The sequence below is a fragment of the Cyphomyrmex costatus genome, unplaced genomic scaffold (assembly GCF_001594065.2).
Source record: "Cyphomyrmex costatus isolate MS0001 unplaced genomic scaffold, Ccosl1.0 scaffold8, whole genome shotgun sequence".
In the NCBI taxonomy this organism is placed as follows: Eukaryota; Metazoa; Arthropoda; class Insecta; order Hymenoptera; family Formicidae; genus Cyphomyrmex; species Cyphomyrmex costatus.
Window position 1 is genome coordinate 2,096,253 of NW_017280375.1, and position 13,096 is coordinate 2,109,348.

General features: G+C 33.2%; 1 protein-coding gene across 1 annotated transcript in view; it reads left to right on the forward strand.

Annotated features, from left to right (window-relative positions):
• LOC108781364 (lachesin) overlaps positions 1–13,096 on the forward strand; it is a 283,152-nt gene that overhangs the window by 188,379 nt on the left and 81,677 nt on the right. Inside the window, exon 2 of the mRNA XM_018549321.1 lies at positions 1,763–1,869. Within this exon, the coding sequence (XP_018404823.1) occupies positions 1,763–1,869 (107 nt within the window). The remainder of the gene's footprint in view (positions 1–1,762; positions 1,870–13,096) is intronic.

Sequence of the window (13,096 nt, forward strand, 5' to 3'; positions counted from 1 at the left end):
AATATTAATTACTAATTATTATACTATATTAATCCAGAGACAATAGCTCAGATAAACAGTGTTACATCGTAAGATTTAAGTCGTGCGCGACGCTTATAACAAAATGGTTGAACGAATCAGTACGATCGCACGTATGCATACACATAGTATGGCTTCGGAGATTTGGCGATTTTCATCACAGTTTATAATACACTCCAAAGAGTTCTGAAGTTTTTGCCCAAAATAAAAAATAGTTCCGGCGAATTAATGCGAAAAATTGAAAAATCAAAATTTGGGGTGCTAACTTTACAAAACGCAGAATGAAAAATTGCAATATCTTCTAAACTATTAATCCTAGCGTGCTTTGAAAGCTAATAACTTTTGGTAGAACTCTTGGGGTGCTACCCAGAACTGTCGACAAAATTGCCATAACGTTCAAAAATTTTTTGATCCTCAGATATTTTCACCCCTCGGGTATTAGAAATTTTTCGACCTGACAATATTTCAGCTTTGGATAAGATACAAAGCCTTCAGTTTTGATTAAAGAATGGTATTGCCAATGTAAGATCATTGCTCAAACTACAGATTGTTATGCTCATGTCGCAGCAGTTTTGTGATATTTAGAATACTGCAGACATCCAGACGAAAAACCTATCTATCGTAGTGATAATTTCACAAAATATTCATTAGATGCAGTTATATTGTCAAAAAGCGAATAGACATTTGATGAATATGAAGGTTAAATGTAATTAAACGTGAGAGGCGAGGGGACTCATGTGAATCAAGCATTCCAAACGTGAGAGGCAAGTGGACTCACACGATTAAAGCACCTTAAACGTGAGAGGCGAGGGGACTCGCGTGAATCAAGCACCCGAAAAGGGATCAGAAATCCGACGTCTATACCGTTGATCCTGGGTAATGCTAAGTACGAGTAAAGAAGCTTCTCAGATAACACGCATAAAATAAATCGCAAAAATTAGGACCATAAGAGTATTGGTAAATGTAGAGCTGACTTACAAGATAACAGGCGTCAAATATGTCGATTTAAGCTAAAATCACCCAATTTCGATAATTCTTACAATAATAAAACGTTGCCGATAATTTAAAATGAAATTGAAATTAAATCGAAAACCGACTTTATGTAGACACTTCTTTTAAGGTTTTTCCAGATCGGTGAATAGTAATCTGATGTGTGAAAGTTAATAAATTCAATTATAAGAAAATTCACTGTATACATAAATTGTTCCAAAAACTCCAACGTTTTTTAATTTTGACATCTACCATATTAATTCCACCATTTTGAATTCATCAATTTTTTTTAGCACTATACTAAATTAATATTTAACGACCTAAAACTAGGATTCTCTTAAGAAAAATTGAATAACGTAATTTAAAAGTATTTGATAGGTTTTTAATGGTAATATATGTAAGTCATAACTATCATAAAAATGTTATCTATAATTAATCATATAATGAATTTTTAAAGATTGAAAGTTCTAACGACATACCTACTTAATTTTAATTGCAGCATAAGATTTTTCTAACACCATGCATATTGTAATTGTAAGATGAAAGTATAGAGAAAAATCACTTTTTTGTAATTTAATAGCAAATACAATTGTAACATAATAGAACAAATAAATGAGATCGTGTTCTACACTCAAAAAACTACGGGAAATGATTAAATTCTATTCTTGTGAATTTTTTTGTTAAATAGTGTAATTCATATTGTTATGTTACTCGACGATACGTATAACTAACGCAATTTTTCTATGTGTTGCAGCGCTTTCCGATCCACCAATATTTGCCGAGCCGATACCAAATGTCACCGTGGCGCTGGGAAGGGACGTCAGTCTACCCTGCGTCATCGAAAATCTCGGAAGTTACAAGGTAACACACTGCATGCCTTTGAACGCCTCCTAAGTGTGTACGCATATAATGGCGATCTAAATTGAACGTCTCCCTTTTTAGTCTTGCACAGACAACCGGTTCCTCTTATCCCTGTAATTTTCTTCTTCGTTCCCGGAGCGTGTTTTCCCAGTGGTCGGAACTTGCCGTCCTTTACTAAATAGAGTTTCCTCAATTATTCGTTAATCGGATTACAAAGAGCGTGTTACAGCGGGTGGCCTCGGTAAAGATGTTTCTTACAAAGTTTCGTTTTTTAAATCGTATTTCACAGGGTAAAATGCTTAACTTCCTCATAACGTTGCACGTAATGTTTTCGCCTCAATTTCTACGTAAAGTTGGATGATTTTACGTTATCTTCTTCTCATATGCAATATAATTACCACAGTATTTACATACATTATTTTGCAAGTGTTTCCTTTCGCAATGAGGGCATTATAATACAACAGATAAGAAAAACCAGGCTATCAGACAATGTGTTCTTACATAATACACGTTTTCAGGTAGTTGCTGCATTCCTTTTTAAAGTAATATGCATATAAGTCTAATGCACATTTTTCGTCAACAAAATACGTAAATAAATATATTTTTATTACATTGACGCATGTAATATTGCAGACCTAAGTAGGATAAAATGGTCTTTTTTTTTTACTCTTTAAGGATCTCTATTTGAAATATTACACATCAACAAATCGTGCAAAGAAGAATAGATTTCCTCATAAGAAAAAAAAGCAGACACGTAATCGCTATCTGGTATACTTTGTGATCTGCGGGCTTGTCCCGCTGGCATTGAAGACCACTGTTAGGCAACCGTATTGGAAACGCATCAGTTGTCCCGTCAGGGAGTTGGATGCGAGACGCCACTATACCGCAGCCTGCAGGCGATCAACGTTACACACGAACAAACATATCGGCAGGCGTAACGAGCGATGTAGTTTTCCAAAGTGAAACGGCGCTCTGAGGGATATATGAAAAATCGAGGAAATCTTTGAACTTCATTAAAAGTTGTCGATCGTATCGTCATTTCCTTTTTCGCTTTTATCGTTTGGAGCACACAATTGGAAAATTTGTGTTAAACTTAACACATTTCACGTATCTCAAATTCCCAGAAGATCCACTGATATTTTGTGTTAATTTTACACAAGCTGAACATGTTAGAAAATGACACAAGTATTGTGTAAAAAATTAATAACATGCAACAAATGTACTGACACAATGTGGAAGTACATTTTTCAGTAAAATTAAAATTTATGATACATTAAATTAACACGTATTTTATTTATTTATCTTAGAATTTACATTTTAAAATACATTATTTTTACAGTGTTCTCTAAATCCAATTCGTTATAATATTATCAACAAAAATGTTAATATTCAATAAACAAACACCAGAAAGGCTTTTTGGCCTTTGTTTATTGAATTTCAATTTTCTATGGACATTATTTTTTTATGTTATTTGTTCACTCACTCATAAATATGTTATCTTGATACTAAAAAATATCGAATTAATATGAAATATTCAAATGACATAATCATATTAGGTTAAATTCGGAAATTTCAAAAATTCAACACAAAATTTTAACAGGGATCGATTTTAAGAAGAATACAAAATGTCTTTTTACTATGCATGCCTACAGTTGACGTCGAAAATTCAGTGAGATGAATGAACGAATCGCGACAATTTTATGAGACTTTTTAATTTTTAATTAAGATTTAAACAGAGATCACAGAGCTAACGATTTTATTATGCTAATGGAAAGGGGATATGCATATCACATATGGCAATTTTAATAATCGAAGTCTAACACGTCAATGAATAAAATATTATTTTATTATTAGACGATACGCGACGATTATTCGTGTAGTATCATACTTTCCAATTATAAACATAAAGGAGAAAATGTAATTTTTTCGCTATTCTGATAAGGCTTAAATTGCGCGGACAAAATACGTCAGTTAATTAAATCAGGAAGCAACATGTATCTGAAATGCGCGTGTGTCTCGCTTCGTTTCTCTCGTGGCTTGCAATTACTTGAAAGCTGTATTCATACTCGGATGGACATGTTGTACCGTTAGACAGAAAATTGCATCCAGCACGCGATTACGTCTCGCATGGATAGCCTCGAGCGACAAACGGGACTGATCGTCAACTGATCGCGCGCAAAAGATGTGTAATATTCCTTGTAAAGTCCATTGATCTGTATACAGGATGTGTAAGATAAAATTACTTTATAGATAAAATTACTCTCAATATTTACGAATACTTCGATAAATACATCTCTAAACAATTTTTGATTAGCAAAACTATCGGAGTGTTAATTGAAGTAACAATTAATTGCCTTACGGGTAATCGAAACAATTGAATTAGTATATCGATAATATTATTTTATAAGATAAAAAAATGAAACTTTTTATATAGATAAATAAATAATGAGATATACTACTATATCTGTTTTGAGGGAATTTTAGTAAAATTTCCAATTAAAGAGATTGAATGTTGAATACATTTTCGAAAATTGCAGCGTGACTGTTTGAATATGTTTATTATTTACTTTTTATATATAAATAAATAAATAATAGAGCACTACCATCTAATAAAGAATTAATAATTATTTAATGACTCTCTCTCGAGGTAATGTAAATACCAATTAAAAGGTAAATGGCAATGAGAGTATGAGTGACGTTTTAAATTAAAAGCATAATTCTTTAATTGGAAAAATTAAATTAATACTTAATTAAACACTATATATTGCTTCAGCTCTGTTTTGAGTCGTTTCCTTAGCACAAATAATGACATATAAAAAAACATAATAAGATGATCTTACCAAGCAAGTTATAGTTTTGCTGAATCACTTACTGTTCTGTATTTATTTTTTATTATTATTTAATTTTAAGTAAATTTTCGTAAATTTCAGTTTAGAGGTGTCGCAAACATACTATTATACTTTCAAAAATACGATATTTTGAAAGAAATTTTTGTCACTAATTGGGGTAAAACTTCAGTCTGGCATACGTAAAGAGGTGGGTAGGGAGGGATGAGGAGGAAGGTCGCACGCGCCCGGACCAGTTTGCGCTGGGCAAAGACGGTTATTAGGCGAACCAACCGCTCCGGAAGCGCCGCATGACTCGGCGAACTTTCCAGACGATAACGCAAAGGTGGAAAATCACTGATATATCAGGCGCAGGAACCGGGAAATTGAGATTGCATCAACTTCGGAACTCTCCTACGGCTATTAAGAATGCCATTAAAGTGATACGGCGATGTTCGTGTGTAAGCAAACGCTTTCCGATCGCGCGGTGCGCGTTGCGCGCTGATAAGCGTCTCCGCTCGCGAACGGCTCGCGTAACTTCTTACACGATATTGAATAAAATGGTAACTTTTTTCCACTCTCTTCCTTTTGCTCTCCGTGCGAGCGACTCAACACCACCGTCGATATCCCCCGCTCGTCGAAAATCTATCGAGATAGCGCGCGTCCGATTTTGCAAATAAATTTTCTGAACACTCCAAGCCGCGCGAAGCTCGAAGTCTGAGAATTTTTCGTCTCTTTAACGATCGCGAAAATAGACCATTGTACGGATATTCCTCACACCGTTCGAGTTCTGTGCGCGAAATAGTTTCCATTTCGGCTTGGAAGGAATGCACGCGGTTGCACAGCAATAGCTCGATTTCAGAGGAACGGACCGCGATCGCCACTAGAATCGTTTCGTTGTTGTTTCTACTGGCGACTGTAAAGGTATTTGGCTTGTGTCGGCCTGAGGATTGGCTTCAGCTTTTCAACCGGTCGTTTTCAGGTTGTCGAAGCTGGGCGGCAATATCGAAACCATCTCTCGCCGCGGTGTTTTCCCGGCGACAGTACAAATAAGATGTGTCGCGTAAACGCTTTAGTGGTTATATCTTTTTCCGGTTCTTTTCTTCTTTTTTTTATATTTTCTATTTTTCGTATCGATACAATCTCATGTTATTCAATTTTACGTAAATCGTGTTTATGTATCTTCCAAAACTATCTGGACAATTATATATCATGTACATATATACTCTTTTATAACTGTGTTTATTATTGAACGCGATAGCTCATTATCTTATACGGTCTATTTCCATATTTGAAACAAATAAATTGTAACATATTGTAATATAATTATTTCATTTTACCGAACATACATTCAGTACACGCATATTATAATTATTTCATTACGCTATATTATACGCATTTCATAATTATAATATAAAGATTTGGGAGGAATAATAATCGTAATAATTCTATTGAATTACATATAAAGTATTGTTTTGTTTGAAGAGAATGTTCCATGTTTTTCGAAACACAGCTTGGTAAATATTTATCCGTAATAAAAGTACTTAATCAATTCGAAACGTACTCGTTCTTCGCGTAATGTATAAACGGCTCAAAGAGATAATCTAATTTTCTACAGTTCTGAATCGCCTTAGAAAGTTTACACGGAGCCATGGCCGACGACGAGGGTAGAACGCGCGCAATCGTTTTTTCTTCGTATTCAAAACACGTAGCCCGTCTACGACGACGAGTCTCGTTAAAGCCGACATTTCGAGTGCGCATAGCCCCCGCGCATTGCAGTCCTCGGCTGAGCCCTTTGATCAAAACGCTAGAAAATTTTATCTGCAGAGTGCCAAAGTTTCTCCCTCTCTGTCCTGCCTGTCCGTCCCGGCGGAACGCGAAGAAACCGTACGACTTCGCGAATTTTCCCAGATTTAATTATGGGCCAGGAAGACCTTTTCATGCTGGGAAAATTGCCTCTTTGGCCCTTTCGCGAGATAAATTGCACGGCTCCGGTTAAAAAATCATTGCGTATAAAATGTTAATTTACACGTAGTAAAAAAAATGTTTAGGCTTTTTGTCATAGAGTGAAGAGAGTTTTGCAGATTATTTTAAAAGTTACGATTATTTTTAAAATTTTGCGTAAAAAGTGCATTTCAATTAACGAACATTCTCCAAATGTTCACTTTATCTTGCATCTCTCTTTAGCTTATATTTAGGAAGACAATTATGATTTAGAAAGTATTATCATACATTAAATTAAAGAATTAAAAACATACATACATACACTGCACATAGTACATATGTTTACGTTAAATTTATAAAAGAAGATCTTCAAAAAAGTTTTATTTCTGTAAAAAACTGATTTTGAAAAAAAAATTATATATGGAGAATTTATAATTGTAATTTAAAATTAAAAAAAGCATTTTGTACAATTAAATTGTAATGATAAAAAGTTATTATTTACAATTATTATGTAAATATCAAAATCGATAACTGTTCGAAATTAATATCGGTCATAAATTAATTAAAATTACTTAATTAAAATTGATAGCACACAAATATATGTATATGTGCATTGTATAATACATCTGTTTTTTATTATTTATAAAACGTAACAATGATTAATGTTGCAGTCTTTCCTAGAGTTTAGTATCTAATTACCGAAAATTTATATCAAATAAAAAATCAAAAGAATTTAAATTAAATATTAAATAAATATTGAAAAAATAAAATAAAATCTTTATTATTTATTTCCTAATATTTTTTGTTACTCGATCTACATTGTTGAAATAACACTGCATTTAATTTTACTAATAGTAATGGTTTTTTAAAAAAAAATTACTCGATTTTATAAATTCTCAAACGCAAACGTGTATCTTTTCAATCACAACTGTGTATCGTGTGCAATTCAATGTTATTCAGCGTAAATGCTAATGCATCATCATTAATTGACAAATTGATAACAAGTGCACGTGCAAATCGAAGCGATTATATTCAGAGTTTGTGAAATTTAACAAAGCAAAACCGATAAACGTTTAATGAAAAATATTGAGAGAAACAAATTTTATATATATTTACTTCTCTATCACGAAGTACCTACTATTTTAATCTACAAACAAGTTGACGCGTCCGAGTGGAAAAAAATTTACTATTGTAAACATAACTAACTGATGGAATGAAAAAAATTTGTTATTTATAAAATATCATTTTTATTATTTGCTTCAGTTGATTAGAAACAATGGGCGAGTTCAAGACGGCAAAGCGGCTAGGTACGCTTGCCGAGCGATTAAACGTAATTGATTATTTCTTATAGATCCAACCAATCATATTCGATCGCTCGGCAAGTGTACCTAGCCGCTTTGTCATCTTGAACTCGCCCATTAACTCATACAAAAATTAATTTCAGCCATAAGATTCTTCAGGATAGATAACATTCTTTAATCGAATTGCTGTTGTTGAGTAGATTGAAAGATATCAGAGTATAAGAGGAAACTGATTGATTTGCGAAATCAGATTTGGCTTAATTCTATTATGACGGTTCACGGGAATATTTTTGTGAAACTAAAACGAACAGTAGTCACTGATTTGCAATGACGTGTCACATCGTCAAAGCTGCATGAAACTGTCATAACTCCTTCTAATTTAATTATTTTATCTCTATGTCAAACTTCCTTCCTGTTATGTTCTCAAGCAACTCAATTTGCCTTTTTCCGCGTCTCTCTTCGCTCTGCCATACTCCTTTTTGGCCTCTTTCTCATCAGTTTGGAATAGCTTTCATCTTCCTCTCTTTTCCCATCTTTCCTCTAGTCTCCTTTCTTTCGCCTTGATTATTGCCTTGCACACACATTCTCTCTCTCTCTCTCTCTCGTTTCTTTTTCAGTCTTGCTCTTCGAAGTGCAACCTCCTTGCAATTTTGCATTTTGCCCTACGGCCATCGTCGCGCACGGAGCTACGCTCAACTACCGTAATAGCCCTTGAACGGGGCCAACAATGTATCGTTTACGACCCTGTGAATTTTCCTACGGAATTACTTAGAAAGGAATTTAGCAGGCATTGGTATTAATTAGTGGTTAATTAACAGTACACCAATCGAGCAAGTAAATACTTTATTAAAAGTCGTTGGTGTGTGTATTTCGGATTATTTGCAAAACTTCGATAATTGATATACTCGTCGTATCGAGGAAATTCTTGAAGTAATCTTGACGTGCTTAAACTCGGTCGATGTTATTTGTGTTTTCTAAGTAGGTGAAAAATTGTATGCAAACTTGCATTGATTACTGTCACAATTTTGTTTAAATGTCCGTAGAGAGATGTTAACTTTATTGATTTTATTATGCAAAGTGCAATTTCATAAAGAACAAGTCGAGGCTGCTTTTTTCGTAACTCATCTAATTAGCTGATATTTAGTTGTAAGCTCAAACATGAAAGCAGTAATGAATAAAATCGGCATAAAATCTTAATTCTACAAAATTATCTTTTTTTTTTTTCGTATTATTTCACTTTTTTTGGATGAATCTCCTGTGAAATGATACTTGCTCGAAACTTCCGTTCTATTGACTTCTTGCAGTTCTTACCATGTATTTCACGTTAATTTCACGACGCGGCGAGCAAGTTGAACCATTGAAATTGAACGGCGAACAATTGGTTTCAGGTCGTGCCAAACGCTCAACATCTTGTCGTAACGACATTTATAGGTACTACATTTAATTCGACTTTACTTGAATGATTAGTATTGTATAACGGTAAAAATGTTTTCGTGAAAGTGAATGTACAAACAAAAGTGAATGTCAAAACAGAATACTTTTGCAATGGATATATAAAGTATCAGTGATTTAATGTAATATTAGATGTGTGATTAGAGATTTGTAATAATTATTAAGAAGAATTAACGTGAAAAGCTATAATTTTTCAGACTTTGCGCTCATTGACATTTTTTATTTTCATCAAGAACTATCATATAGCAAATTTGCAGAAAATTTAGTTGAAAGTTTTTAATAAGAATAAAAAGAAACTCAAAAGACAAATTAAGAGTCAAAAAATTAAAAATTTTTCTTTAATAACGTAGTAAAAAGATAAAAAGAAGTAATATAAATTCACATAAAAACATGACTAAAATTGAAGATATAAACGAGTGTACATAAATATGAAAAAAACAAGAACAAAATCAATACAAAAATAAAAATAAGCTTAATAATAAAATCTGTAAAACTTTACATGTTTCGACTCGTGGATTGAGTCTTCTTCAGAAGTAACCAACAGAAAAACATCGTATAGAAAAATCATTGATGAAAAAATGATGCATCCAACACCAAGATAAAGAAATTATTATAAGCGATTGATAGATCGATAATAAATCTATAAAAGAATTAAGACAATAATTTTCTGTAAACAATAGGATTAATTATATATAAATGATTGACAAGAAATACAATTTTAAGTTTCCAAACCTTGATACATGGATACATCAGCACACAAATCTCAAAAAGGTTTACAAAATCGTCGAAATCCATAATGAATCCGTTAGTCTTATTCAACGACAAGAAGGCAGAAAATTAACACGTCTGCACGATACAACAATTAGCCATGATCTAAAAAGGAAACAGCACAGCAAAGTCAAATTTTGTTTATCAACGGAATGTATGTCTCATGAAGGTTTTCAGTGTCTGTTTGCAAATTCAAACTGTTCTTCTGTTTTTTAATGTTAATCATTTCGGACACTATGCGCTTCCTGTAATTAGATTCTTCATCAAGGATCTCTACTTCATTCCATCGAAAGTCATGGCCGTGCTGTAACCTGTGTGCAGTAATCACTGAACGTGTTGTCGTGTTCCGTTTAATATGAAGTTTTAATAAGAACTTTACGTGGAATCCTTTTAATTAAAATAGATGGAATAAGTGGGGGGGGGGGGGAGTGGAACATCACGGTATCTTATATAATTTGTGCTGCTTTCTAAAGGCAAAATTATTTCTTCATATAGTCTGCTTAGGCATTACAACATATCACTGAACCATTAATTAATGTTTACCGCATTGTCGCAAAAGCTGCATTTTAGTTTTATAGACAGCAGACAGTTTTACAGGTGCATACGATAATATTTATATAATATATTTTGAGAAATATATTGCTTTCCAATTGGTGCAGAACATATCTTGACACAATGTCACAAGAATGCATAAAGTGTACGCACGACTCAATTGAAACAAAAAGCGTGTATTACAATTTCGGATATATTAATTTTTTAATACTATATACCGTATATAGGATTTTTTAATCCGTGGTAATGAAGCTGTGTTTCCATCTCTACCACTTGTTCTTCTTTTGTTTATAGCCACCGTGATTAGTAACTATACAAGCTTACGTACTACATAGGCGACTGTATAGTAACTTCGAGCTGAGTATGGAAGTATAGTGTTATGACGATGATTGTAGCAATCAGAACATATCTTGTGTCGCCATGTGCACGAAAGTGTCTAAGAATATTGTAATTGGAAAGCATCCATTGGTATTAATTTTATAACTTCAATCTAGCTAGGAGGCCTTTTGAATGTGGCTTTCAAATGATATAATTAAATTAAATTGATAAACAAAATGTACGTATGTGTGTACTGTACTTCAACTATTGTGCAGAAAATTACAAAATTTATAAACTGTTTGTAATTTTATTTTAACGTTTTATTTATTGTTGCAAATGTTTTAGTTTTCTAAGCACTTATGTATATATCGCTTGGTTGTGAAATATGTTTGTCTTATCTAGGCATAGTGATTTCTCATCAAGTAATTCTCGCACGTGTATATCAGGAGAATGTTATATGTATGAACTTTGTATAAACGTTACATACGCATAATACTTGAATATATGAGATGACTATATACATATATTATATGTGTAGTCAGTTATAAATCTTGTATAACAAATTAATAGATAAAGCTTTTGTATATTATCGTAACAATTATTTTACTTTTATTATGAATAAGAGTAATATCAACACGTGTGGATTTTTCCTTATGGAAATATTTAGATATCTTTTCATAATTTTTTTTTCCTGTGATTCATAATCATCTTCTATGACTGTTCTCATTTTGCTCCACGCTGAAATATTGTTACAACCTTTTCACAAACATGGCGATTCCTATTACCGAATTGTTGCCGCATTAAGTTGTAGTTGTCATGAATTATTCCGCTCTTGTTTCCTTTCAATTTTGACTTGGAAATTTACTTTGGCTAGAAATAACACATAAATATGGATTTATATGCGTAAATGGAGAAACGGCCGATATTGCAGAAACAGATTGCATTCAATAGAAAGTCGAAATTATTTTATAGTACGGAGATTGCGTTACGGTTTCTATATTTTAATTATCGCGTATCCTCTTATCAGCTTTCGGGCTGTCAGTCGATCACTAAAAAAATCTATATATAAAACGAGCTCTCGGGTGCGAGGTTAAGCATAAAAGTGATCGAAGCGAGCGATGAACGCGTGAATCTAGATTGCATTGAATCATCCATCGTACTGTCAATAGATATCGATATGTGCAAACAGAATCTCTATCTTCGCGCGCTAGTTATATAAATCATACGTAGGTATAATTGTAAAAGCTAGATATCCATATCGGACTATGATATAACCTGTCACGATCACTACATTTGTTATAATTTAGATGATCGTTTCTCAATACTTTTTGCGTACATCCATATTGATGTGCACCTGCTCACGTCATTCTTTACAACCTCTGTATAAAGTCGCATATAAATATTTTGTTAAATTTACTTTTTAGAACAAGCAACTAGAATTACGATTTGCTACCGCAATATGTATTTTGCGTTAATAATTTTACCCTCTTGCACAGTACAGGCACATTTTGAATCACTGCCAGGATTTTCAATCGTGCTTGAAACCAGTGGAGGGGGATTTCTTACTGAGACCATTTAAGATCAATATAATATTGCAGTTTTCTATGTAGAACACACGAAAAGCAGATGTAATTACAATGTTCTGAATGACCAACTTTCCGTGTATATGTGTATTATAATACGTTAGACTAGAGTGAGAGCCATACTATTATTAGGTATAGGTAGCGTATTAAAAAGAGTCGTTAAATTTACGTACGCTCACTATTATACGTGTTTATATAATTATTTTATTATTTATTTACATTGTTGACATTGTTTATACTTTGTCAACGATTTAATTTGCAAGATATTCTCGCTAACACATTTATATAAGCGAGCGTACTCATTTTCCTGCGTCGCGGGGACTTCCTCTTCGTTAGAACTTAGGAGCCATCCACAGTGCGTGACTACGAAAGTTTCTCGTATCGCGCTACGGTGACTTTTCTAGGGAGGTCTTGGGCAACTTTCCCGGTGCGCTCTTCTCGTCGAGCTCTTCTGGTTGCTTATAAACCGTTGTGAAAATTGCCC